Source organism: Pristis pectinata, chromosome 9 (genome assembly GCF_009764475.1).
Source record: "Pristis pectinata isolate sPriPec2 chromosome 9, sPriPec2.1.pri, whole genome shotgun sequence".
Classification (NCBI taxonomy): Eukaryota; Metazoa; Chordata; class Chondrichthyes; order Rhinopristiformes; family Pristidae; genus Pristis; species Pristis pectinata.
Window position 1 is genome coordinate 51735839 of NC_067413.1, and position 24020 is coordinate 51759858.

General features: G+C 40.8%; 1 protein-coding gene across 2 annotated transcripts in view; it reads right to left on the reverse strand.

The window, feature by feature from the left end:
* The window catches only part of lrp12 (low density lipoprotein receptor-related protein 12), a 43467-nt gene extending 26730 nt beyond the window's left edge, over positions 1 to 16737 (reverse strand). Inside the window, exons 1-2 of one of the 2 annotated variants that reach the window (XM_052023979.1) lie at positions 16236 to 16737; positions 6051 to 6113 (exon numbers count right to left, since the gene is read on the reverse strand). In XM_052023979.1, the coding sequence (XP_051879939.1) occupies positions 6051 to 6113; positions 16236 to 16344 (172 nt within the window). In that variant the 5' untranslated portion in view covers positions 16345 to 16737. The remainder of the gene's footprint in view (positions 1 to 6050; positions 6114 to 16235) is intronic. The other variant, XM_052023980.1, reaches the window with a different exon arrangement.
* Positions 16738 to 24020: the final 7283 nt, after the last annotated feature.

Genomic DNA, 24020 nt, shown 5'->3' on the forward strand with positions numbered 1-24020 from the left:
AACCAACATCATCAAAGACACCTCCCACCCTGGTCCCAGTCACTCTCTCTTGGCCCTCCCCTCCTCCACCCCCCCATTCCATCAGGCAGAAGAAACAAAAGCTTGAAAACAAGCACCAGCAGGCTCAAGGACAGCTTCTATCCTGCTGTTACAAGATTCTTGAACAGACCCTTTGCACGATAAAGATAAACTCCTCACAATCTACCTGATCATGGCCTTTGCAGCTTATTTATCTACCTACACTGCACTTTCGCTGCAACTGTAACACTATTCTGCATTCTGTTACTGTTTTCCCCTTTGTACTACCTTAATGTACTTACGTTTGGAATAATCTGCATGGATGACATGCCAAAGTTTTTCCCCACTGTTTCTCAATACATGTGACAATGATAATTACCACGAAGGGAGCTTATGACTGACACTTTGAATGTAGACAAAGTGGAATATGGGGGGAGAGCGCGAGCGCGAGAGAGCGCGTGAGAACCAGCTGTGGGATGCAGAACAGACCAGAGTTTATAAATGCAGAGACTCTCCTACACTGACAAGAACAACCAGGTGAAAATGCAGAGTGAATGACATGGAAGTTTTGCAGAAGCACAAAGAATTTAAACTTTGAGGCACTGTGAACAAGTGATGTAGAATATTGAGGAATATGTACAGAAAGTGATTGCAGCTTAGTTTAATATATGAAAGACATTCATTTTTGATGAGTTGAAAATTGTAGAACTTGAGACAGATTGATTGTGTCTGAAGGCACAGGTGAGGACTTCAGTTGCAAATAGTGTTGAAGAGGTAGCAGAGGGCAGCAAAGTTGTAGAGGTGGAAGACAGGAACAATATAATGGAGTACAAAGAAGTGGAAATTTGACTTGGCAGAATTAAATCATGAAGTTGCAAAGAGTTTACTTCAGCACCAGACAATAGTCCAAGTGGCATTATATTTGTATTTGATGACGAGAGAGCTTGGACTAAGTTGGCCTAATGTACAGCTAGAAGGAATTTCATCTGTTCCAAGACTCTATGTCAGTCAAATCACTTGATAGCAAAAGGAAGTAAATGAAAATGAAATCATTCTACAAGTTGTGGGCATCACTGACAGCACCAGCATTTTTTTTTGCCTTGTCGTAATTACGATTAGCTCTTCTTGAAGTATCCCATTTATTCGGTGAAGGTATTTCTATAGCACATTGCAGAGGAAGTTCCAGGATTTAGACCCAGTAACAATGTTTTCAAATCAGGATCATATACGACTTGAAGGGGAACTTACAGCTGGCAGCATTCTCATGGACCTACTAATCTTTGTTCCTCTAGGTCAGGTATCAACAACGTAAATACAAAGAGTGGTGGTATCAAATTCAGTCAAACATGCAGCATCAAGAGCCACAATGCACGCAACTCTTATTTCAAACCCAGAATAACAGGACAGAGACATGCAGTGACATGTGATGCAATACATGTTTATTCATGTTCACAAACATCCATTAAGCAACTGTGGATGACAGAGTGCATCCATATTTGGATGGCCGATGTTGCATAAAAAAAGAAAAGGGATAAGCAAAATAATGAGCAGCATCTGCCTATTAATTGTTCCCAAAATCTGACTGTTAAACTTAGATGCAATAGAGGCTAACTGTTTACACACAGAGGGCAAACATTTCCAATCCCCAATCAGGAACCTGGATATGCTACTTCCCTGACCACCCTGGGAACTTTTAGGTTTTTGTAGATCTGGGGAGAGAAGCTGGGGCAGGATTGATAATTTGAAAAAAAAGCTTACAGCTCATTATACCTGCAACAGCTCTTTAAAAAGAAATCTTTGAAACTACAGTTTGTGCCAATGAAAGATGTGTCCAGGCCCAAGCTGGTGGCTGATGTCAATGTCCAAGCTGGATGGTAATTCAAAAGAATTCTACAGTCCACCATTCCTGTAAAGGCTTCAGGGTGTCAGGAAGCAAGTCACCTTGCCTTTGTTCCTCCCTTGCATGTACCCTACCTAGACCCGCATCCCACTCCACCCCGACCCTGCCACCACAGAGTTTTGGTGTGGGTGGGATTCAGTAATAGCAATAATAATGGCTGCCAAGGAAAGGCGTTTACTCTCTTTTCAGAGATGGCTGTTACTTGGAACTTGTGGCATAAATGTTACACGTCTCATTATGGTTCATGTCCAAATCATGCTGCTTGTGCCTGCGGAGTGGCTAATGGAATTGAATATTTGTGAAAACACCCATGAACATCCAATAGAGGCAAGGACTTCAATGTATCGGTGCAATAACATCCAATAGAGGCAAGGACTTCAATGTATCTGTGCAATATGGATAGGTCTAGGAGACAGCCCTAAAAAAGTTTTGCAACTCCATCCTGGGCTGAAGTGATTTGTCGCCAATAACTACATCTAAACTCCCCTTTTGCACACGATGATTCCAGCCAGTGAAGATTTACTTCTGAGAGCTACCAAGTGCAGATGCAGGGTTGGGGAACATCATTCCATAGATTCTAGAACAATTCCCATAAACTAGAAGATAGTAAATTTAACCCCACTATTTAAGTGAGGGAGAGAGAAAACAGGAATTAGGTAACCTAATACAAGGAGAAGATAAAATCTTGGAATGTGTTAATAAATTAGTGACAGAACATTTAGAGAATACTAATAGGATTGGGCAGAGTCTAAGGATTTATGAAAGGGAAGTCATGGTTAACAAATCTGTTAACTTTTTTTAAATAAAGGTTGTAACTGGCAGCAAAAGGGTGAACCTCGATTTGGTGTTTGGACTTACAAGAAATCTTTCAATAAGGTGCTGAGTAAAAAATTATTAAGCAAAGTTGTGTGTTGGTGCATGTGTTGGGGTTATTATTCTGGCATGGATCGGGGATTGGTTAACAGATAGAAAACAGTTGAAATAAAATAAATGGGTCACTCTCAGGTAGCGAGATGTGACCAGTTGGGTTGGGAGTCACAGAGATCAGTGGCTAGAGCAGTCTCCACTGTTCACAAACTATGCCAATGATCTGAATGAGTGGATTAAGAGGAATATATCCAGGTTTGCTGATGGTGCAAAGCTAGATGGCAGTAAAGGGGCTACAGGAAGGGTACAGAGAGGCTTCAGAAGGATTAAAACAGTGTTAAGTGAATGGCTATGGAAAAAATGGGACAAGATTTTGTTTAAATGGCAAGGGAGTAAAAAGTGTTAACATTCAGAGAGACATCCTTGTACAAGAACACTAAGTTAATATGCAAGTGTAATAAACAATTAGGAAATCAAACAATATGATGACCTCTGTTGCAAGAGGATCTGAGTACAAGAGTATGGATGCTTTGCTCCAATTATATGGAACCCTGGTGAGATCACATCTGGAATATTGTACAGGTCTAGGTCTCCCTACCCAAGGAAGGATACATCTCCATAGAACAAATCCTACGATGGCTAATGTTGGATTCGACTGTTTTAATTAGTTTTTTAACGTGTATAGTGTTTAATACACCTCAAGTGGCTGCACAAGGAATGGCCGTTTACTAGCTTATTGGTTCATCCATCAGGTGAATGTGTTTTTTTCATTAGTTGGTTTGGCCACAAGCATCTAATAGGTTTCCTGATTGGACTATTGTTAGCTAAAAAGTACCTCTTACCTCAGGTATAAAAGGTGTCGTTTTTTGTTAATCTCTCTCTTGCTCTCCTCCCCCCTGGCCTGAGGGCATCTTTTGTCTCAGCTCATCTCCTGGTAGTAAAGCTAGTGCCATGTGCTCTGTGACTGTTTCTTTGTTTTAAACTTTCCAATAAAACTTTGTGAAGCAGCAAGTTGTTTTCAACTCATTCCCAGACTCCTGAAAGAATCTGCGGATTCGAAAATAACCGGATCCGACACTAATTAGAGTCAGAGTAGTATAGCAGAGAAACAGGCCTTTCAGCCCATGAAATCCATGCTGAACATTTTGCCCGCAAAAAGATTAAGCAGACTGGGCCTTTGATCTTTGGAGTTTAGGAGAATGAGAGGCAATAACATTGAAACATACAAAATTCTTACAGGGCTTGACAGGGTAGGTGAAAGATGGTGCTTCCTCTGGCATTAGCCAGAGGAAGCACCAGTGGTCACGGTCTCAAAATAAGAGGCTGGTTATTCACGATAGATGAGAAATTTCTTCATTCAGAGGGGAGTGAACCTTTGGAATTCTCTCCAGAAGAGTGCTCTGAGGCACAGTTGCCAAGTGTATTTAAGTCAGAGATTGATAGAATCAAGGGATATGGGTGTTTCATGTCAGAACTGTCATGACAGGCTAATTGGACTACTGCTCCTATAATGATGTTGTAATCCACTGCAAGCAATGGCCTGACTAAAACTGAATAGGAAAAGGTATAACCAATCAACTACTGACTTTTCAAGCTGGACAATAGGCTAGAAGTTGTAAGACAATGGTGCATAACCTTAAAGATGGTTTCAGGAAATCCAAAAGGAGTGTACAATGGTGACAGCGATGGTACGTTTGGTGTGATTTGATATTTTAACTGGTTAAGTATTTCATGGGTGAAGGGAATGGGAAAAGATTCTCTTGGGGTTAAGATAAGCTTGGAAAGTAAAGTATAGGTAGAGGAAGAGGTACAGACATGAACAGCATCACATTTTTAATAGGGGAAGACTGGAAGAATACCACAAACAATTGTCATATGCTTATTTTTCCCCCAACACATTCATCCATTTTCCTCTGGGTTCTGTCAAGCCTTAAGCTGTCAGGCTGCTAAATGAACTTGAAATACAGGCCCATAAACAGCAGGGCTACACAATATCCTGGAAACGTTTCCAGGTCAAATTATATGAGTGGTACCGGTATATGATATTATGTCTTCTTTGTTCCTATGGCTAACAGTAGACACAATTCCTGAATTAAATCTTGTGTATTTGCTTTTAAATTTTAATTATACAAGTTTTCACAAGAACTTTGCTCTCAAATAACCTTCAAGCCGAACAGTGTTGGATGGTCCCATCGTGTTGGCAACAAGAGACTTTGAAAGGATAAAAACTTTACAATTACTGCTACAGTAAACAAACATATTGTGTAATTGGTATTCAACTTTAGACCAGTGCATCAATAACTTCTATGTACTATAATGATGTAAACTAGGTTACCACAACAGAATAAAGCCACCAAGTGGTGCATTTACAATAAAACTCTGATAATCTGACACATTTAGGATTTTGTTACTGATAGACCAGCAGATTTTCCAGACTACTGGATGTTACTCCTATCAGTAGCCAAAAACACTTATTACATTGTGGTAAGTTATCGTGCGAGGTAAAAAGGAGTGGGAAATTTACAAGCACTCCAGATCACCGGCTCTGGCCAATCAGTGAGCCAGATGCTGAACCATCTGGATTTCCAAACAATTGAATGCTGGATTACCAGAATTTTATTGTACTGTGAATTTTTAGCTGCACTATTTAGTCACTCTATTTAGGACATAAAAGAAGACAGAATTAAGGCGGCATTACACTGAAAGTTATCCTCCCACGCATTAGGAAAAATAGTATTTCAGGGAAGCATATTTAAATGAATTTACTGATACCACATGCCTCAATGTCATACAAATCACAAGTTGTAATCATTATTCTATTTTAGATTGCTCCTCATACGCATAAATTGCAACAATGCAAGTGGAATATTTAAGCAAAGAAACTTGTATAGAAGACCAATACATTTTCATCATTTAATAGAACCAGGGACTTAAAATATTATGTTGATTGACCAACACACTTGTGTCAGTTACACACTAATCCAATAAACTATTATAACAATTAAAGTGTAATACATCTGCCCTTAATTTACTCCAATACCAAAAATAATATCCGAGTACCAAGTTCTACATTAGCTCTTAATTTTCTTTCACCCCAGTCATTTGTCTTTATTATAACCAATATAAAAGATCTTACTTTGAAATAGGTCTGAATAATATGGAACATGACATCCTTCAACCACAAGATCAAACTAGAAGATCACCCTGCCAAATTACACCTTTCCCCCCAGGTAGAATTGTTATATTAGAAAGAATGCAAACATACCAGTTGAGGTATCCGGAACCTGCGCATTTGCCAAACCATACTTTTCTCCTAGAACAGTGCTTCCTAAAATAAAAATAAAATATTTAATAAATTCAGCCTAATAACTGTGGCAAATAGATTTTATTTGCTTTTGGTAAAGAAATAATTTTGCACAGTTCTAAAAGAACTGCCTACTTAATTTGCTAATAGATCACAATCCAAGAAAGAACAACATTTTCCTGAAGAGTTGTAATGAAACATTTTGCAGCAAATAAGGAATAGCAGAAGTCTCATAACTACCCTTAAAGCAGGGAAAGAACAACTGTGATCCTTACTAATTAAGTTACCAGCCACATTTACTTTTGCTGAATTAACAAACTGCACAAAATACTGTTTCGAGTTTAACAAAATAGGGCATTTCCTATAATAGAAGAAACATAAAAGGGCATGTGGTCGAAATGATCTCATGTTTTGACAGAACTGATGACCCCAGATAAAAAAAAATCATAATGTGGGAGTGGCAATATTTTAAAAAGTGTCAAGGGTTCAAAGAAATTTTAAAAGATCCATTCACTCAAACTAACACCCAGAAAAAAATTAAAATATCATACGAGCACATAAAATATTTTCTGCCTTGGGCAAGATGCACAAAAAAATATAAATGGAATTGCAATTGCATTGTAATCTTATTACTACAACCACTGGGAAGGTCACTACAAAGACTATTGCAATATTTGGAACACATTCACATTTGGCACACGTGTACTTTGAACAAAATGTGCCTTTTTGTGATATATAGTTTGCGTGTTACAAAATAGTCATGCAAGACTAATATGGGAAAGCTACTAATTGAGGCACTGCAGAAATAAAGGACTGCAGAAACTGGAATCTAGATGAAAAAAACAAGGTGCTGGATGAACTCAGGAGGTCAGGCAGCATCCGTGGAGAAAAGCAGGTGGTCAACTTTTCAAGTCAGGACCCTTCTTCAGTCTGCTTTTCTCCACGGATGCTGCTTGACCTGCTGAGTTCCTCCAGCACCTCAATGGTTTTTTTTTGAGGTCCTCCCTATGTGTGGGATCTCAAGAAATGAATGCTAAGCGTACCCTTCAGAAGCAACACCATATATACACTGTACTTAATACCAAACATGGTTATGAGCAACACAGAGAATGCAAGCATCACCAAGGCCTTCTTTAAAAAAAGTGATAATCCTTAATTCATTCATTTGCTTAAAAGCAGAAAATGCCCTCATCCTTTCCCTCCCAAAACAAAGATTTGAACCTGACCATGGGTGATATTTCAGCATTTGCTCATGTGCTGAATTAGCATGAAGATTTGCTATGATTCATAATTCCTAACAGACGTCAACTTAATATCATAAATTTGATGTACTCCACATCAACTGCTACTAACAGCGTACAACTTTCAACTTCAAGGTGGATGCATAAAGCTACAATCTTCTTCCCTTACAGAAGGGTAGGAGGCAAATAACTGGTGTAATTCCATCAATATCTTTACTAGCTGCATGTTACCTGCTGCCAGTCCACCTCAATTCTATCACAGAAGCAATTGCTCACTCAGAAAAATTTAAATGAAATTGCTCTACATTTAGGACAATTACAAAGTAAGATTTAGATTAATAATGTTAAAAGTTTGTTGAGTAACCTGCAAGAATAATAGGGTTATAATAGTAGGCGATTAGGACTGCCATAGTGCTAGGGGGTTAGGTGGGGCAGACTTTGTTAAGTGTCCAGGAAAGTTTTCTGAAACAATCTGTAGATGACCCTACTACAGTAGGGGCTACACTTGACCTCCTCTTGGGAAATGAGGCTGGGCAAGTGGCTGATGTGTCAGTACTTTGAGACCAGTGACGATAATTATTGGTTTAAAAATAGTTATGAAAGAGATAACACTTCAACTTGCAGATCATTCCTAAATTGGGGCAAGACTAGTTTTCATGATGTTTAAAAGCAACTTGCAAAAGTTGATTGGGAGAGGCTGTTAGAAGTTAAAAGGATGTCTGGAAAGTGGGAAGCCTTTAAAAGTGAGATAGGAAGAGTTCAGGGCCAGCATGTTCCCGCTAGACTGAAAGGCAAGATTAGGAAGATTAGGGAACCCTGGGTGACAAGGGATATTGAGGTTCTGGTCAGGAAAAAGGAGGAGGCGTATGTCATCTGAAGGCAGCTGGAATCAACTCAGGCCCTGGGGAAAGCATAAGGGACGTAGGGATACACTTGAAGTGGAAATCAGAAAGGCAAAAAGAGGACACAAGATAAAGATAAAGGAGAATCCTAAAAGATTCTGGAAGAGCGAAAGGGTAGCTAGGGAGAGAGAGTAGGTCCCTTTAGGGATCAGTGTGGTAGTCTATGTGTGGAGCCACAGGAAACAGGCAAGATCTTAAATGAATCTTCTCGTTTGTATTTACCATGGAGTAGAACATGGAAGCCAGTTAGTTCAGGGAAGAGAAGAGATATCCTGAAGCTTATTGACATTACAGAAGAGGAGGTAATGATGATGTTGAGTTCATAAAAGTGGATAAGTCCCTGGGGCCTTACCAGGTGTATCCTAGGACATTGTGGGAAGCAAGGAAGAAATTGCTGGAGCCCTGGCAGAGACTTCTGCATCTTCGTTAGCCATGGGCAAGATACCAGATGACAGAAGGATGGTCAATGTTTTGCCTTTATTTAAGCAAGGACAAGCCAGGAAACCACAAGCTAATGAGCCTACCATCAGCAGTAGGAAAAGTTACTGGAAGAGATTCTGAGACACAGGATCTATTTGCATTTGGAAAAACTAGGACTGATTAGGGATAGTCAGCATGGCTTTGTTGGCTGGGAAATCATGTCTCAGGAATTTGAGTTTTTTGTTGGAAGAGGTGACGAAGAAGATTGAAAAGGACAGTAGTAGATGCCACCTACATGAACTTTAGCAAGGCTTTGACAAAGACCCACATGGTAGGCTCCTCCGGAAGGTTAGAACACATGGGATTCAGGGTGAGCTAGCCAATTGAATACAAACAAACAAGATGCTGGAGGAACTCAAGCAAGTCAGGGTGCATCTGCAGAAGGGAGTGGATAGTCAACATTTCAGGTTGTGATAAACTGGCTTGGTAGTAGGAGGCAGAGGGTGGTACAGTAATACAGCATGGAAACAAGACCAATGGCTCAACTCATCCATGCCAACCAAAGTGTTTTCTTGAGCTAGTCCCAGTTGCCTGCATTTGGCCTATTATCCCTCTAAACCTTTCCCTAACCTGGGAAGAAGGTTGTGACAAATCCATCTTACTTATGCCCCTCCTGATTCTATAAACCTCTATAACATCACCTCTCAGCCTCCTTTGCTCCAAGGAAAACAGTCCCAGCCTATCCAGTGTCTGATTATAACCCAAGCCTTCTAACTGCAGCAACATCCTTGTAATCTTCTCTGCGCCCTCTTAACTTAATCACATTCTTCCTATAGTACAGTTCTTGGATTTTTGTCTGTCACGTGCTGTGATAGTGAAAAAAAAACAGAAGAGTGAAAGTGCAGGTGGATATGAGATGGGCTGAAAAAAAAAGAGGCTATCACTGGACAGAAATTGCTGAACATTAGAGACCATTCACAATAAGTAGCAGCCAGCCTTAGCAAATAAAAACCAGCTAAACATTATGGTGCCAAACAATCTTCTGCAGATTGTAAAGTAGATTTGCTTCAATTCACATGTATGCCTGAATAAAGTCCCAGCGTGAATGATGAATAAAGCACCAGCATGAGCACCTCCTTAAAAGCAGAATTAAAGCCAACCTTTATCACCAAGTTCACTAAGGAACAGTGTGCCACAGGTACTCCACTGAGATTGGATTAAGTGGTTTTCAAATCATATATCAGCTTCACTACGGAATTTGCTGAATCAGTGCACACACATAAATATCAGCCCATACCTTTGTTATTTTGATTTTGTGTATTTGACGAGCATGGTGCATCTTATTGACTGAAATTGTAACTATCAAAATGAAAAGATTTCATTACACCTATAAACTGAACAAAGATATGATGGCAGCAATCCCCATGCAACATTTCTTTCAGAGCAATGCTTGAGAACTTGAACCACAGTGTCCAGGAGGCACTTGCTGTTAATCATTTAAACATCAGCAATTAAACAGTTCTAGCGTGGCCTCACATCCCTAGCCAATATGGATAAGCATCTTACAGATCCCTGAATTCTGCTATCTTCAGGGATCTGCAAGGATGCAGTCCAAGATTCCACCGTTTCTCCACATTTACTACTGAGGAGTGTTGAAGCAATGAGACAGCTTTGCTCGACACTGCACTAAGACTGGGGCTGGCTCTGTTCCATCTAGGCTAACATCACAGCTTGCTTGCCATCAAGCAGCTGACATAAGATGGAGACATATTTCTGTGGGCAGCCATCCCCAGATGATAAGTGGTCAGAAAAAACACATGCTAATGGAAAAAACAACAAAATCTTGAAGATGAGAGTATCCCTTCATAAGTTCTAAAATATGGCAGAGAAAAAAAATTGAGTTACAAATTCACAACCTCATCTCCCAAGTCTATGAATAGGAAGACAGACAATGGAATTCAGATAAAATTCAGATAAGTGCAAGGTGTTGCACTTTGGGAAGACAAATGAGAGTAGGACTTTCACAGTGAATGGCAGGGCCCTGGGGAGTGTTGTAGAACAGAGGGACCTCGAGGTACAAGTACATAGTTCCCTCAAAGTGGCATCACAGACAGAAGGTGGTGATGAAGGCGGCATTTGGCACGCTGGCCTTCATCAGTCACGGCATTGAGTATACAGGTTGGGACGTTATGCTGCAGTTGTACAAGACATTGGTGAGGCCGCACCTGGAATGCTGCGTACAGTTTTGGTTACCGTGTTATAGGAAATACATCATTCAGCTGGAAAGAATGCAAAAAACATTTATGAGAACATTGCCAGAACTCAAGGGCCTGAGTTATAGGGAGAGGCTGGACAAGCTAGGACTTCACTTCTCGGAGCATAGGGAACTGAGGGGTGACCATTTAGAAGTGTATAAAATCACAAGTGCCATAGATAGGGTGAATGCACACACAGAGAAACAGACGACTGCAGATGCTGGAATCTAGATGAAAAACACAATGATGCTGGAAGAACTCAGCAGGCCAGGCAGCATCCGTGGAGAAAAGCAGGCGGTCAATGTTTTGGGTCAGGACACTTCTTCAGGACTGAAGATAGGAAAAGGGGAAGCCCAATACATAGGAGAGCAGAGAGAACTGGCACCTATATCTCTGCTCTCATCCCCACCCCTCCCAGACCTAAGAGGGATAGGGTCCCCTTTGTCCTCACATTTCATCCCACCAGCCTACGTATCCAACACATCATTCTCTGTCACTTCCGCCATCTCCAACGGGACCCCACCACCAAGCATATCTTCCCCTCCACATCCCTTTCTGCCTTTCACAGGGACCGCTCTCTCTGCGACTCCCTCATTCACTCCTCCCCCCCCTCCACCCATCCCGCTCCCACCCCAGGAACTTTCCACTGGTGTAGGGAGGTGCAACACCTACCCCTACACCACCTCCATCCAGGGACCCAAACAGTCCTTTCAGGTGAGACAGATTTACCTGCACCTCCCTGAATATCATCTACTGCATTTGGTGCTCTAAGTGTGGCCTCCTCTGCATTGGTGAGGCCAAATGCAGACTAGGTGACCGTTTCACAGAACACCTGTGCTCTGTCCGTAACCGCTACCTGCATCTTCCCGTTGCCAGTCACTTCAACTCCCCCTCCCACACTAATCACAGATACATCAGTCCTCTGCCTCTTCCAATGCTAGGAGAATTCCAAGCATAAACTGGAGTAACAGCACCTCATTTTCCATCTTGGAACCTTGCAGCCTAACTATATGAACATTGAATTCTCCCACTTTAGGTAATTCCCCCCTCCCGCCCATGCTTCTTCTCTTCTTCCATTTCCTAGCCCCTTCCCCCCCCCCCCCCCGCTCTGTCTTCTTATTTTTTAACCCATCCCCCAGTGGATCTGTTCTCCCTTGCCTCGCACCTGCCTATCACGATCTCTTACCTGCATCTACCTATCACCTCCCTGTGCCCACCCCACCTCCTCTCTTTTGTCCACCTATCACTGCTCTGCTTTGCCCTCCTCTGTACTGGGCTTCCCCTTTTCTCATCTTCAGTCCTGAAGAAGAGTCCTGAACCGAAACTTTGACCGCCTGCTTTTCTCTGAATGCACACATATTTCCCCCAAGGAAAGTGAATCAAAAACTAGAAGGCATAAATTTAAAGTGAAAGGGTACAGATTTAAAAGGGACCAGAGGGGCAACTTCTTCACAAAGAGGGTGGTTTGTATATGGAATGAGCTGCCAGAGGAAGTGGTTGAGGCAGGTACAATAACAACATTTAAAAGACATCTGGACAGGTACGTGGAAAGGAAAGGGATATGGGCCAAATGCAGGCAAATGGGACTAGCTCAGATGGGTATCTTGGTTGACATGGTTGAGTTGGGCCAAAGGGCCTGTTTCCGTGCTATATTACTTGAGGTCTTCAGAAACTGTAAACACATTCACCTTCATGAAAGGAGATAATTCTCATTGCAGTAACTACAGAGGGGTCTCCCGACTCTCTAGCATGGGGAAACTCATCATCAGGGACCTTGTTAACTGCCTTAACCAACCTGCATTGCCTTTTTAGACCTCAGAAATGTCTCTGCCAGTCGAGGACTGCAAGCTGTGATCTTAGCTTAAAGGTGTACAACAGATCCAATCTCAGTTCAGACTGGTGTGAAATAAGGATGTGTCATTGCTTCAAAACTTTTCTCAATGCCTTCATCACCAACAAGCTTCCCACCATAATGGAGCTTAATCACAAAATAAGTGGATATCCAACCCATGTCACTCCCACTCCAAAACCCCAACTTCAGTCAGAGTTGCAGTATACAGACAGTGCCTGGGCAGGTAAATGTTTGAAGACCAAGCTGCAAGTCACCAAGGTCATTAAAATATAAATCACAAAAAACAAAAGATCCAGTGCTGAGCCCTGCAGAGCTACACTGCATAATGTTTTATAATTAATAAAACTCTTGAGAACTTATAACCCTTTACTTCCTCCCAGAGCAATTTGGCACTTTCCCTTTGGAAACATGGGAGACTAACTTCCTGAACAAATTGACATCAATTTATATAGACTACATCAATCCTTCTTCTGAGCTCCTCCATAAAAAAAACTGCAATCAAATTAGTACAGCATGATCTTTCCTTTCAAACCCAGTCTCTCCTTGATTAACTTCTTCCTCTCCAGATGCTGTCCATCAGATTTTTCTAGTAATTTGTCCACCACCAGAACCACTGAAATCTGCTTGTAGTTATCCAATCTATCCCATTCTCCCTTTTTAAACAACGGTACCATACAAGCTTCCTTTCAGATCTCCAATAATGCAAGAGGATTGAAAAATAATCAGAGGACTATTTGCAGGCTTACTCCTTCTAAGAGCCTGGGATATATTTTATCCAGGACTGAAATTTATTTTCCTTTTAAAGATGGTAGACCACTTAATATGTTCAGATTTTCTTAACGTCAGTGTTGGTCGCCCCTCTATGAAAAAGAAACACAGATCCATTTTGAACTACACCTCTTCTGTTGCCACACACAGGCTCCCATTTTGGTTTTTATCAGGTCTTTCTTCTTATTTTTTTTAAATATACATAGACGAGTATTACTTAATTTTACATGCAAATATCTTTATGCACCCCTTTGCCTTCCCGATTGCCTTTTTAATTTCACCCATGCATCTTCTATGCTCTAGGCTTTCTGATATTAAGGAAATCAAAGGATATGGGGTTAGTGCAGGAAAGTGCTTGGGAGAAGATCAACCATGGTCTTGTGATCTTACTAATGCTACAGCAGGCATATCAGGCTGATTGGCCTACTCTTGCTAGTATTTCTTATGATCTCCTGATATTTGTCAAAAACTTCCCTTTTTTCAGCTTATTCTGTTATGTATGTTCCTCAACATCCATTGACCACTAAGAAAAGGAGAGGAAGATTATGGTAGGTGTAGGGGTCATGCCTTTTCTTTGGAAAATATTTGGTCATAACCATCACCAGCTCCTCTGAATGCTTCCATTGCTCTGTCACTCATTTCCCCTCAAGTAGCTGCTTCTAGCCTGCTTTTAACAAATTATTTCTCAGTGTGGTAAAACAAGCCATGCCCAACTTAATACTCAAACTTTTGTTTATTTTATTGTGCATTTCCATAAAGATACTTCCAAAATAGTCTCCCTCCATCATCCTTTCTGCTTGTCCAGGTTCATAGCCTAACAAAGTTAGATACCACACCATCTCATTGAACTTGCTACATAATAGTTATAAAACTTCTCTTGAATGCCTATCAAAAATGCTGCAATTTTAACTGCCCTTTACTCCACCATTGTTTCAGTTTAGGTTCGTGTGGATTTCAAAATCCCCTACCATCACTGTGGTGCTATTACTGCACTTCTCAGAATCTAATCATCATATTTGCTGTTCTCTATTTCTCTGACTTGTTAGGACCTATTTTATATTCCCAGAAATGTCTTATTCTACTTCCCTGCATTTCATTGGCCTAAGTGTGGAAGGAAAGTTGAACTGATCTCAAGAAGGGTCTGGCAAAATATAACAAAGCTTCAATGATGAGTACATCTAAGGCAGCAAAGTGCTGAGGCCCCATTCCAAAATGCTGAGCTTTCACAGGAGGCAAAGCTGAAGATGAAGGTAAGGGTTTTTTTAAAAAAGAAAAAGCAACCAACTTTAAATGTCTTTGACTTTCAAAAAAAAATTATTAGCTAAAAGTAGAAAAATAAGAAATTCACACTTTAAAACATTTATCAATAAAAAAAAATTAAAATCTAAACACTTCCCCAATTCTCTCAACTGAGAATTTCTACTGAAATGAATGGCTTCTCTGATCCTATGCCAGGATAGGACGAGCCATTGTATTGGGAACATGCATTAAATCCCAGCAAGTTTTGGCTCTACTACCAAACTCTAATGAAAGAGCAGAGAGGCAGATGCACTAGCATTTGTCACTCAGTATGCTCCAGACTTACAACATATTTAAGTTGGAGACCTGCTTGCAGTGAAATGACTGAACACCATTGGTTCTCATCAGAACTACCAGCATTATCTGATCCATTAGGGCAGGTGGCGAAACACTTAATCAAAGCATTTTAAAAGGACAAGTTGAGTGGGGAGAAAGGGCAGCTTAGGCCTTGGCAACTGAAGTCTTGTCCAAAGGTCAACAATTAAATTTGGGGATAAACATGTGACAGTAAATAAATAGAGCATATCTCAGAATTGTCTGGCTGAAGGAAATTGCAAAATCAGATGGACTGATCCATAGAAGGATTTGAAGACAAGAAAGAATTGTAACAATCAAAACATTCAAGAACACAAAAACAAACATAGCTCAGCATCACGAGAGGAGCAATAAAGGAAAAGGATGTTGTGAGTTAAGAGCTTTGGATAATGTGAAGTTCACAGACGGCAAAACAAGGGAGGCCACCAGTTAAAGACAAAACCAAGCAAGTCTGACAGGAACAAACATTAAACAGAAAACACTTCACTGTTTTCATGTGTTCTGCACAGGGTAAGGGGCAACGTAACTAAGTACAGCATAGTACATGATACAATACAGTTTCAGAACAGCCCACGTAACATGCTCATGATGTCAGGTCGCCTCTAGGGAGATATCAAGTGGAGTCTAAGACTCAAGTTTTAAAAAAAGCAGACAAGTCAATTGAGACGATTTAAACATAACCTCACATCTGCTTTGCAGCAGGACTAGCAGTGAAGCCTTTAACCAAGTTAACTAATAACTCATTGAACGCAATCCAGAGCGTAGCAATTAAGACGCATGGAGATAGAACACAATTAAAATAACTAATTTCCATTTACTGCCACAGTAGATTAGTCTCTTCTCGAGACACAAGTTTACAAATCTTAAAATAATACCCGTTTAAAAACTTTAAACGCCTCGGCGTGTGTAGATGTTGGAGTATTCTTTGTGGGGGTTAAAGGCGGCTCACGTTTAAAAAAAACAAATGAGAAGTTAATAATTGCTAACAATAATCAAAATACACGAAGTGTCTGTTTGCCAATTCGGGGCAGAGGTAGAAAAACACTGTTTTCTCTATAGACGCGATTTGATCAGATTAGAAATTGAATACTCACTGGTGAAGGCGAGAACAATGAAGGCTGATACCCGAGTCCAACAGTACCATGGGTTTCTCTGGCCGCTGGAGAATGAGGAACAACAGCTGGTGGAGCAGGAGACGGCCATAGTAGATGGCTGTCAGGGGAACGAGACACGGCCTGAGACGAGATCGGGGAAGTGGAAGGAGAGCGGCACAACTTCAAGCCGCGAAGCAGGCGGCGGCTCCCCTCCGCCTCGGCATCCGCCCGGGGCCAGAGCAACCTCACACAAAGGCTGCAAGCGCCGGGCCTCCCCCGCCCCCGATTAATTATCAATCGCAGTGCAGAGAACAAATAACAACGCCTGGCCTCCTCCGGCCCGCTCCTCTCCGCCAGGCTGATCCGCGCCCGGCCCCTTCCCCTCCTCCCACCCCTCGGAGTGTCACCTGCCGACGGTAAACCAGCCGGTCCCTCCGCTCCCCCTCCCCGGTCCGCCAACAGTCAGGATCCCTCCACTTAACTCGGCCCCATAGCCTCTCCCTCTCCACTCGACTCGGCGAGGTAAAAGGTCAGCAGACGCTCTACGTCACCGCACAGACAGGAGGCGGCGATGAAGGCGATATCCCCATCCTCCCCCTCCGGAGCCAAGCACCGTCGTCCCGTCCTCTTCAGGCTCTCTCACATTGACGTTTAGAGAACGATTCGTTTCCTTTCTAAATCAGAAAATGCTAAGAAATAACTTTTTTTATAGTCAGAACTTCTTAGTTATTCAGAACTTTCAAAAATAATTGGAACTGCAAATAGCACTTGTGCTTGATGAAGGAACTTAAGGGATGGCTAAGAATTAAGAACAAAATCAATGATTTAAAGTAATGTTTCATCTCATAAGCTGTCACTATAACTTTTTATAGGATAGTATTTAGTGTGTGTACTTTAAAGAATTCGGTGCCATCTGGTTGTATGACTTTTGACGCATTATAGGAGTCAGACCTAATCACTACAACTTGGCCTTTTTCACCTCTTTAAAGCCTTTCATTCCATGCATCAGTTAGGACTGTGGAGCATTTTCCTCCAATTTGGTTACCAGTATAAGTTCCTCAACATCTTATGTTTGCTTTACAATGGCATGCAAGCTATGAACCTAACCAACAAGTCTACAACAGAGCCAATCTCAGTGAAGACTGGCATTGAACAAGGCTACCCTGACACTCTTTTTCTATCATTCTCACCACAATGCTGCACCTCACCCCCAACAAATCTCTTGCAGGAATGGAGCTAATTGTTTAACCTATGGTGACTACTCTCCAGAGCTAAGGTTACCCCAACTCAGTGGTTGAACTTGAGTGTGCTTGTGTTTTTTTGCGATTGAAAACTGAGCTCCAAGCCATCTTTGACTCATTCACCAGAGCACACAAGAGGATGAGAATTGCATTCAGTATTAGCAAGACAAAAGTACTCTACCAATCTGCCCCCACTATACAACACTAGCCTCTGATAATAAAGGTCCATGTCAACACTTTGGAAAATGTGGGCCACTTTCCATATTTCAGAAGCCACCTCTTGGCTAATGCACATATTAATGATGAAATTCACCATCAGTGTGCTAGCATTGCCAAAGGTCAATTGGGGAAGAGGGTGTTTGAAGATAAAAATCTTATACTTGGTACAAAACTCATGGTCTTCCAGGCACCAGAGATCCCAATTCTTCTGTATGCTTATTAAAGCTGGATTACCTCCCACAGATAACTCAAGGCTCTGGTAAGATGCTGTCAATACTTCCTAAGCAAAATCCTCCAAAATCACTGGAAGCATAAGCGAACTTATGTCAGTGTCCTCTCCCAGGCCAACATCCCCAGCAGCGGAGCTCTGATTACACTCAGTCTGCGCCATCGTGCAGGGATCATTTGCCCAACTAAGCTCTTGGAACAGACATTCTATTCTGAGCTTTACCACAGGCGAGATTACCAGGCAGACGATATTTAACAGGTGAATTCATCTGTGGTAAGTTATATACAAATGTTGTTGAGAAATGCAACTGATATGTTGTATTCGTGGATAAGTATAGCTTAAATAACTTTTTTTCTACATGATGTGAGATTTGTCATGTAGGAAGTCTATTGGAGAAGTAAGTCATTGGATTTCAGAATCAAGTGTATGTACTGTAGAATTACTTGGTCTCTAATTTATGTTGTAGTTTTGTAGTTGAGAGGATTAGAAAAATGTAGACTTACCTTTGGGTAAGTTGATAGTAATTGACTCTGTTTTGCAGATAATTAGTTTTAATTATCTACAACATTGTAATTGTTTCTCTTTCCACAGATGCTGAACATTTCCAACCTTTTCTGTTTTATTTCAGTTTTCCAGCATCAGTAGTTTTTGATTTTCATGATTATTTAGTTCTATAATTGTGCTTTGTAAGTAGATAATGGAATAATTTATCCTGTAGATATTTATGGTTACGGGTTCTTAATTTTTTAGGGGAAATTATAGAAGCATTTATTTAGTATTTAGGAATTATGTGTATCATGTGCTATGACTTTTGATACATTGTTATTTAGTGTTTTACACTAAAAGTAAAGGACATTTGTTAAGGAACTTTGTCCTCACTACCTACCTCAATAAGACCGTAAGACAAAGGAGCAGAAGTCGGCCATTCAGCCCATCGAGTCTGCTCCGCCATTCTATCATGACCTGATCCATTCTCCCATTTAGCCCCACTCCCCCACCTTCTCTGCCTTAAATACACCCAATGACTTTGCCTCCACAGCCGCCCGTGGCAAAAAAATTCCACAGATTCGCCACTTTCTGGCTAAAGAATTTTTGCCGCATCTCTGTTCTGAATGGGCACCCTTCAATACTGAAGTCGTGCCCTCTTGTACTAGACTCCCCTACCATGGGAAACAACTTTGCCACATCTACTCTGTCCAGGCCTTTTAACATTCGAAATGTTTCTATGAGGTCCCCCCTCATTCTTCTGAACTCCAAGGAGTACAGCCCAAGAGTCGTCAAAAGTTCTTCATATGTTAACCCTCTCATTCCTGGAATCATTCTAGTGAATCTTCTCTGAACCCTCTCTAATGTCAGCACATCCTTTCTTAAGTAAGAAGCCCAAAACTGCACACGGTACTCCAAGTGAGGTCTTACTAATGCCTTATAGAGCCTCAACATCACATCCCTGCTCTTATATTCTATTCCTCTAGAAATGAATGACAACATTGCATTTGCCTTCTTCACCACCGACTCAACCTGGAGGTTAACTTTTAGGGTATACTGCACGAGGACTCCCAAGTCCCTTTGCATCTCTGAATTTTGAATTTTCTCCCCATTTAAATAATAGTCTGCCCATTTATTTCTTCTACCAAAGTGCATGTCCATACACTTTCCAACATTATACTTCATTTGCCACTTCTTTGCCCATTCTCCTAGTCTATCCAAGTCTCTCTGCAGACTCTCTGTTTCCTCAACACTACCCACCCCTCCACCTATCCTTGTATCATCAACAAACTTAGCCACAAAGCCATTTATTCCATAATCCAAATCGTTGATATATAACGAAAAAAGAAGCGGCCCCAACATGGATCCCTGCGGAACACCACTGGTAACCGGCAGCCAACCAGAATGGGATCCCTTTATCCCACTCTCTGTTTCCTGCCAATCAGCCAATGCTCATAACTTTCCTGTAATTCCATGGGCTCTTATCACATAGAGCAGAACACGTAGAGAAGAACAAATTTACATGCAGAAAATTCCCAGTAATGATTTTTCAATGACCAGTGAGCCATCTAAGTTGTAACTTCACTGGAGCCAGAGGAGGAGACTGGAGATCAAAATGGTTGGAGGAGATGGCATATCTGGAGGGCTGGAAAAAAATGGAAATCGGGGGGTTTGGGAAAGGTATAAGATAGGTTGACACTGCATGTATGAGAATGCAAGAAGCGTTATAAAAAAGGACGGTAAATTGCAGCTACAATTACAGTGTTGTAATAACAGAGACCCAGTTAAAAATTAAAAGTAGGAACATGTTGAGTTCTAAATATTGCTGAATACAACATGTTCAGGAAAGATAGGGAACAGTGAAGAAGCAGAGGTCATAACATCTGTCCAGATGAAGGGTCTCGGCCTGAAACATCAACTGTCCATTTCCTCCTATAGGTATTGACTGACCCAGTGAGTTCCTCCAGCATCTTATGTGTTGCTCCAGATACCAAGATCTGCAGTCTCTTGTGTCTCCAAAAAGTTAGAGAGTAAAATAAAGATGAATAAATGAACATATGATAAGTGATAGCCAGGCTGATTACAAAATAATTACAAAAAGTAGAAAAATGGAAATATAGGAGGCAAAGTGAGAACTTGAGAATAGAATGGCAGTGAATACAGAAGATGTCCAAAAGTAATGAAGACACATGTGAACAGGAAAAGGGTTGTAAGAAAGATGGGGAAGGTGGGGGTGGGGAAGAAATCACTGAAACCAAGAAAGACATCTATTCATGGAGGCAGAGAGGATAGCTGAGGGAACACATGAATGAGTTCTTTACATCTCTTTCACAGGGATGAAGATTTTGCTTGAGCCTCAACAGAGGAAAATGTGGTTGAGATTCTGATGTGCTAAAAATACAAATAAAAATAGAAAGGTGAGCTGTACTTAAAGCAGATAAATCACCTAGTCCTATTGGGAGGTATCCCAAGTTATTGAGGGATCGAATGAACTAGCAGAAGCCCTGGCCATAATCTTTCAAACATCTATGTATTCAGGTGTTGTACTTGAGGACTGGAAAATGGCAATTATTACACCCTTGATCAAGAAGAGTGTAGGGATGTACTCAGTAAGCACAGACCTGGCAGTTTAAGTGGGGAAAAGACCTGAAACAATAATCAGGATCAGAATTAACTGTCACTTGGACAATGTTGATTGCTTAGAGAAAGCCAGGATGGATTTCTCAAAGGAAAGTGGTATTTAACATTTTAATAAGGTATTTTGACTAACAGAGAGATTCAATGAGGGAAATTTAGTTGTGTTGGTAAATATAAACTTCCAACATGAGTTTGAAAAGGTGACACATCAGAGACTCATCATCATAATTTAAGCAAAAGGAATTAAAGCAGCATGGAAAAAGAACAGCTAAGTAACAGGAAACAGTAGTAGTGAGAAATTGTTGCTCGTGTTATGGGGAAGTGGTTCTGTGCTAAATGACTGCTTTTCTCAATATACATTAATGATGTGGACTTGGGTATATAGGACACAATTCCAAAAGGTGTACAACAATAGAGAGATCTAGGGGTTTATGTGCACAACCCATTGAATGACAGGACAGGTTGAAAAGTGATTAAGTAAGCACATAGGATCTGAGCTTTATAAATGTAGGCATGGAGTACAAGAGTAAGGAAGAGGTACTGAACCTTTATAAAACACTAATTCTCCCATAGCTGGAGTGTGTTCTAGTTCAGAGTCCATTTTCAAACTTTCTCCACCTCCAGCATTCACATCACCCGTGACTTTCATTACCTTCAAGTCTGGTGTTACGGATTAGGTTACTATTTGGTGAATGTCCCTTTAAGACATAGCATAGTTGTGTGTGTGTGTGTGTGTGTGTGTGTGTGTGTGTGTGTGTGTGTGTGTGTGTGTGTGTGTGTGTGTGTGTGTCGTGATTACGACAACAACAGGAGATAACGACGTGCTGACGTTTTGGAGCAGACAGTCAGAGAAGAGAGGAAGGGAGAGGGACACCCTGCCTGCTGGTCTCTGTATCGATGGATGAAAAACAATAACTGTGTCTGTCACTACAATCCACGTATTGATTTTTGGAATAATCCAGTGGAGTCCACTTTGTCATTAACCTGTAGAAGGAAACAGGTATTTCTGTGGACGGCCACAATTCAAATGCCTTCTGGGGTGGCAGATACTTCGGAACAAAGCAATGGATACCTTTGGAGACTGAGGTGTCATATTGGTTCCATTGTGGAACATTTGGATTTCGTAACTTCTCTCTCTATTTTTTCTCTACATCTTCTCTTCAGTCAACAGTGGTTTTTCCAAAAGTCTTTGCTCACGTTTCACCTTATGGCTTGCTGAACTGAACTTTGAGAACTATTCCTGGACTTGGAGTTTGGGAATTTGCCACACACACACTTCGGGTTTAGTTTTGGGGTTAATGTTTAAGATCTGACAGTTTTACTTCTAACATTCCAACATTTTTATTTTTATTTTTCTTATTATCGCAAGTAGTTATTAATAAAATAGTTTCTAATGCTTATACATGACTTGGTGTGTTTCTTTCGTTGCTGGTACGTAACACTGGTAATGCTTAAATTTTCTCATCCTTGCGTTCAAATACCTCATTTGCATCACCTCTCTTGATATCCTTAATCTTGTCCAGCCCTTCAACCCTCTGAGGCATTTTTACCCATCCAAGTCTAGTCTCTCATGCGTTCCTAATCTTCTTTAACCTAGAATTTAGGTAAAGCCTTCAGTTGCTAATCCTGTGAAAATCTTTCCCTAAAACTCTGTATCATTTAACCTCTCTCTCATTTTAAGACATTCCTTATGCTACTGGTTTGACTAAGCTATGTGCCATTTCTCTTAAAATCTCCTTCCGTGGCATGGTGTTGAGCTTCGTCTACTAACTCTTATGTGGTGCCTTTGAACCTTTTTATTATGTCAATGGCATTATATAAACATAAGGTGTAATCGTTGATGTGACATTAATCTTATGAAGCTCCATTAATGCAAAATAACTAATGTTGATTAAGGATCAAAGAACTTAAATGTATTTAGTGCATTTTGTAAAAAAAATCTCCACAAAGCAGGTCAAGCAGTAGAAGAGGAAGAAAAGATTAGTGAAGGCATGATTGTAAAATGGAGTTTGGGGATCATTTAGAAGTGTGAGATGTAGCAAAGTAAAGGGGATGAGCATTTTCCATCCAATAGGATGAAAACACAAGAACACAATCAGAGGCACACAGTTATAGCATGAGACTGGAGGCCAGATATGAATTATTGAAGTACACAGATGTCCATACAAAGGTGGATTAAGGACTATTATTTTATTTATCTTTTCACAGATATGGACATAGTTTGCAATTTCAGTAAATAATGCCCAACCTCCAATTTCCCCTGAATTGAGAAGGTAGTTACGGGGTCAACCACAGTCATGGGTCTTAAGTCACCGATAGGCCAGATTATGCATGGATAACTAGATTTTTTTAAAAATAATAATTGGGTAGTTTTGTACTTACCAAGACAAGTTAGTTCTTTTTTAAAATTCCACATTTATTAACACTGGAAGCTAAATTTCCAAGCAGGTATAGTGGGCTTCAAACTCATGCCTCTGAATCAGTGGTTCAGACCTCCAGCTGTTAGTCCAGTAATTTATCTACTGCACTATATACCTGGTGAAAAGATTTGTCATGTCGAATCAGAGACCCAGTGGAGTTATTGTTGAAAACAACCTACAAAAGGATCTTTGTCATTAGCACCAAAATAACACCAAAACCTGTATTTTGAATGTTTCTAAGTCTTATTCTTCAATGGGATACAAAACTATAGATCTATTTAATACTATGATGCCTGTGTCACTACTCAAGAGAGAATGGACAAAAGTGTAATCATGAGTAGTCAGCATGGATTTTGAAAAGGAACTTTTTCAGCTTATTGATTTTTTTAGGAGGTAACTGAGAAAGTAGACAGTAGATATTTAGATATTAGTCACATGTACATCAAAACACACAGTGAAATCCGTCTTTTTGTGTTACTGAGAATGTGCTGGGGGTAGCCCGCAAGTGTCGCCACACTTCCGGCGCCAACATAGCATGCCCACGACTCCTAAC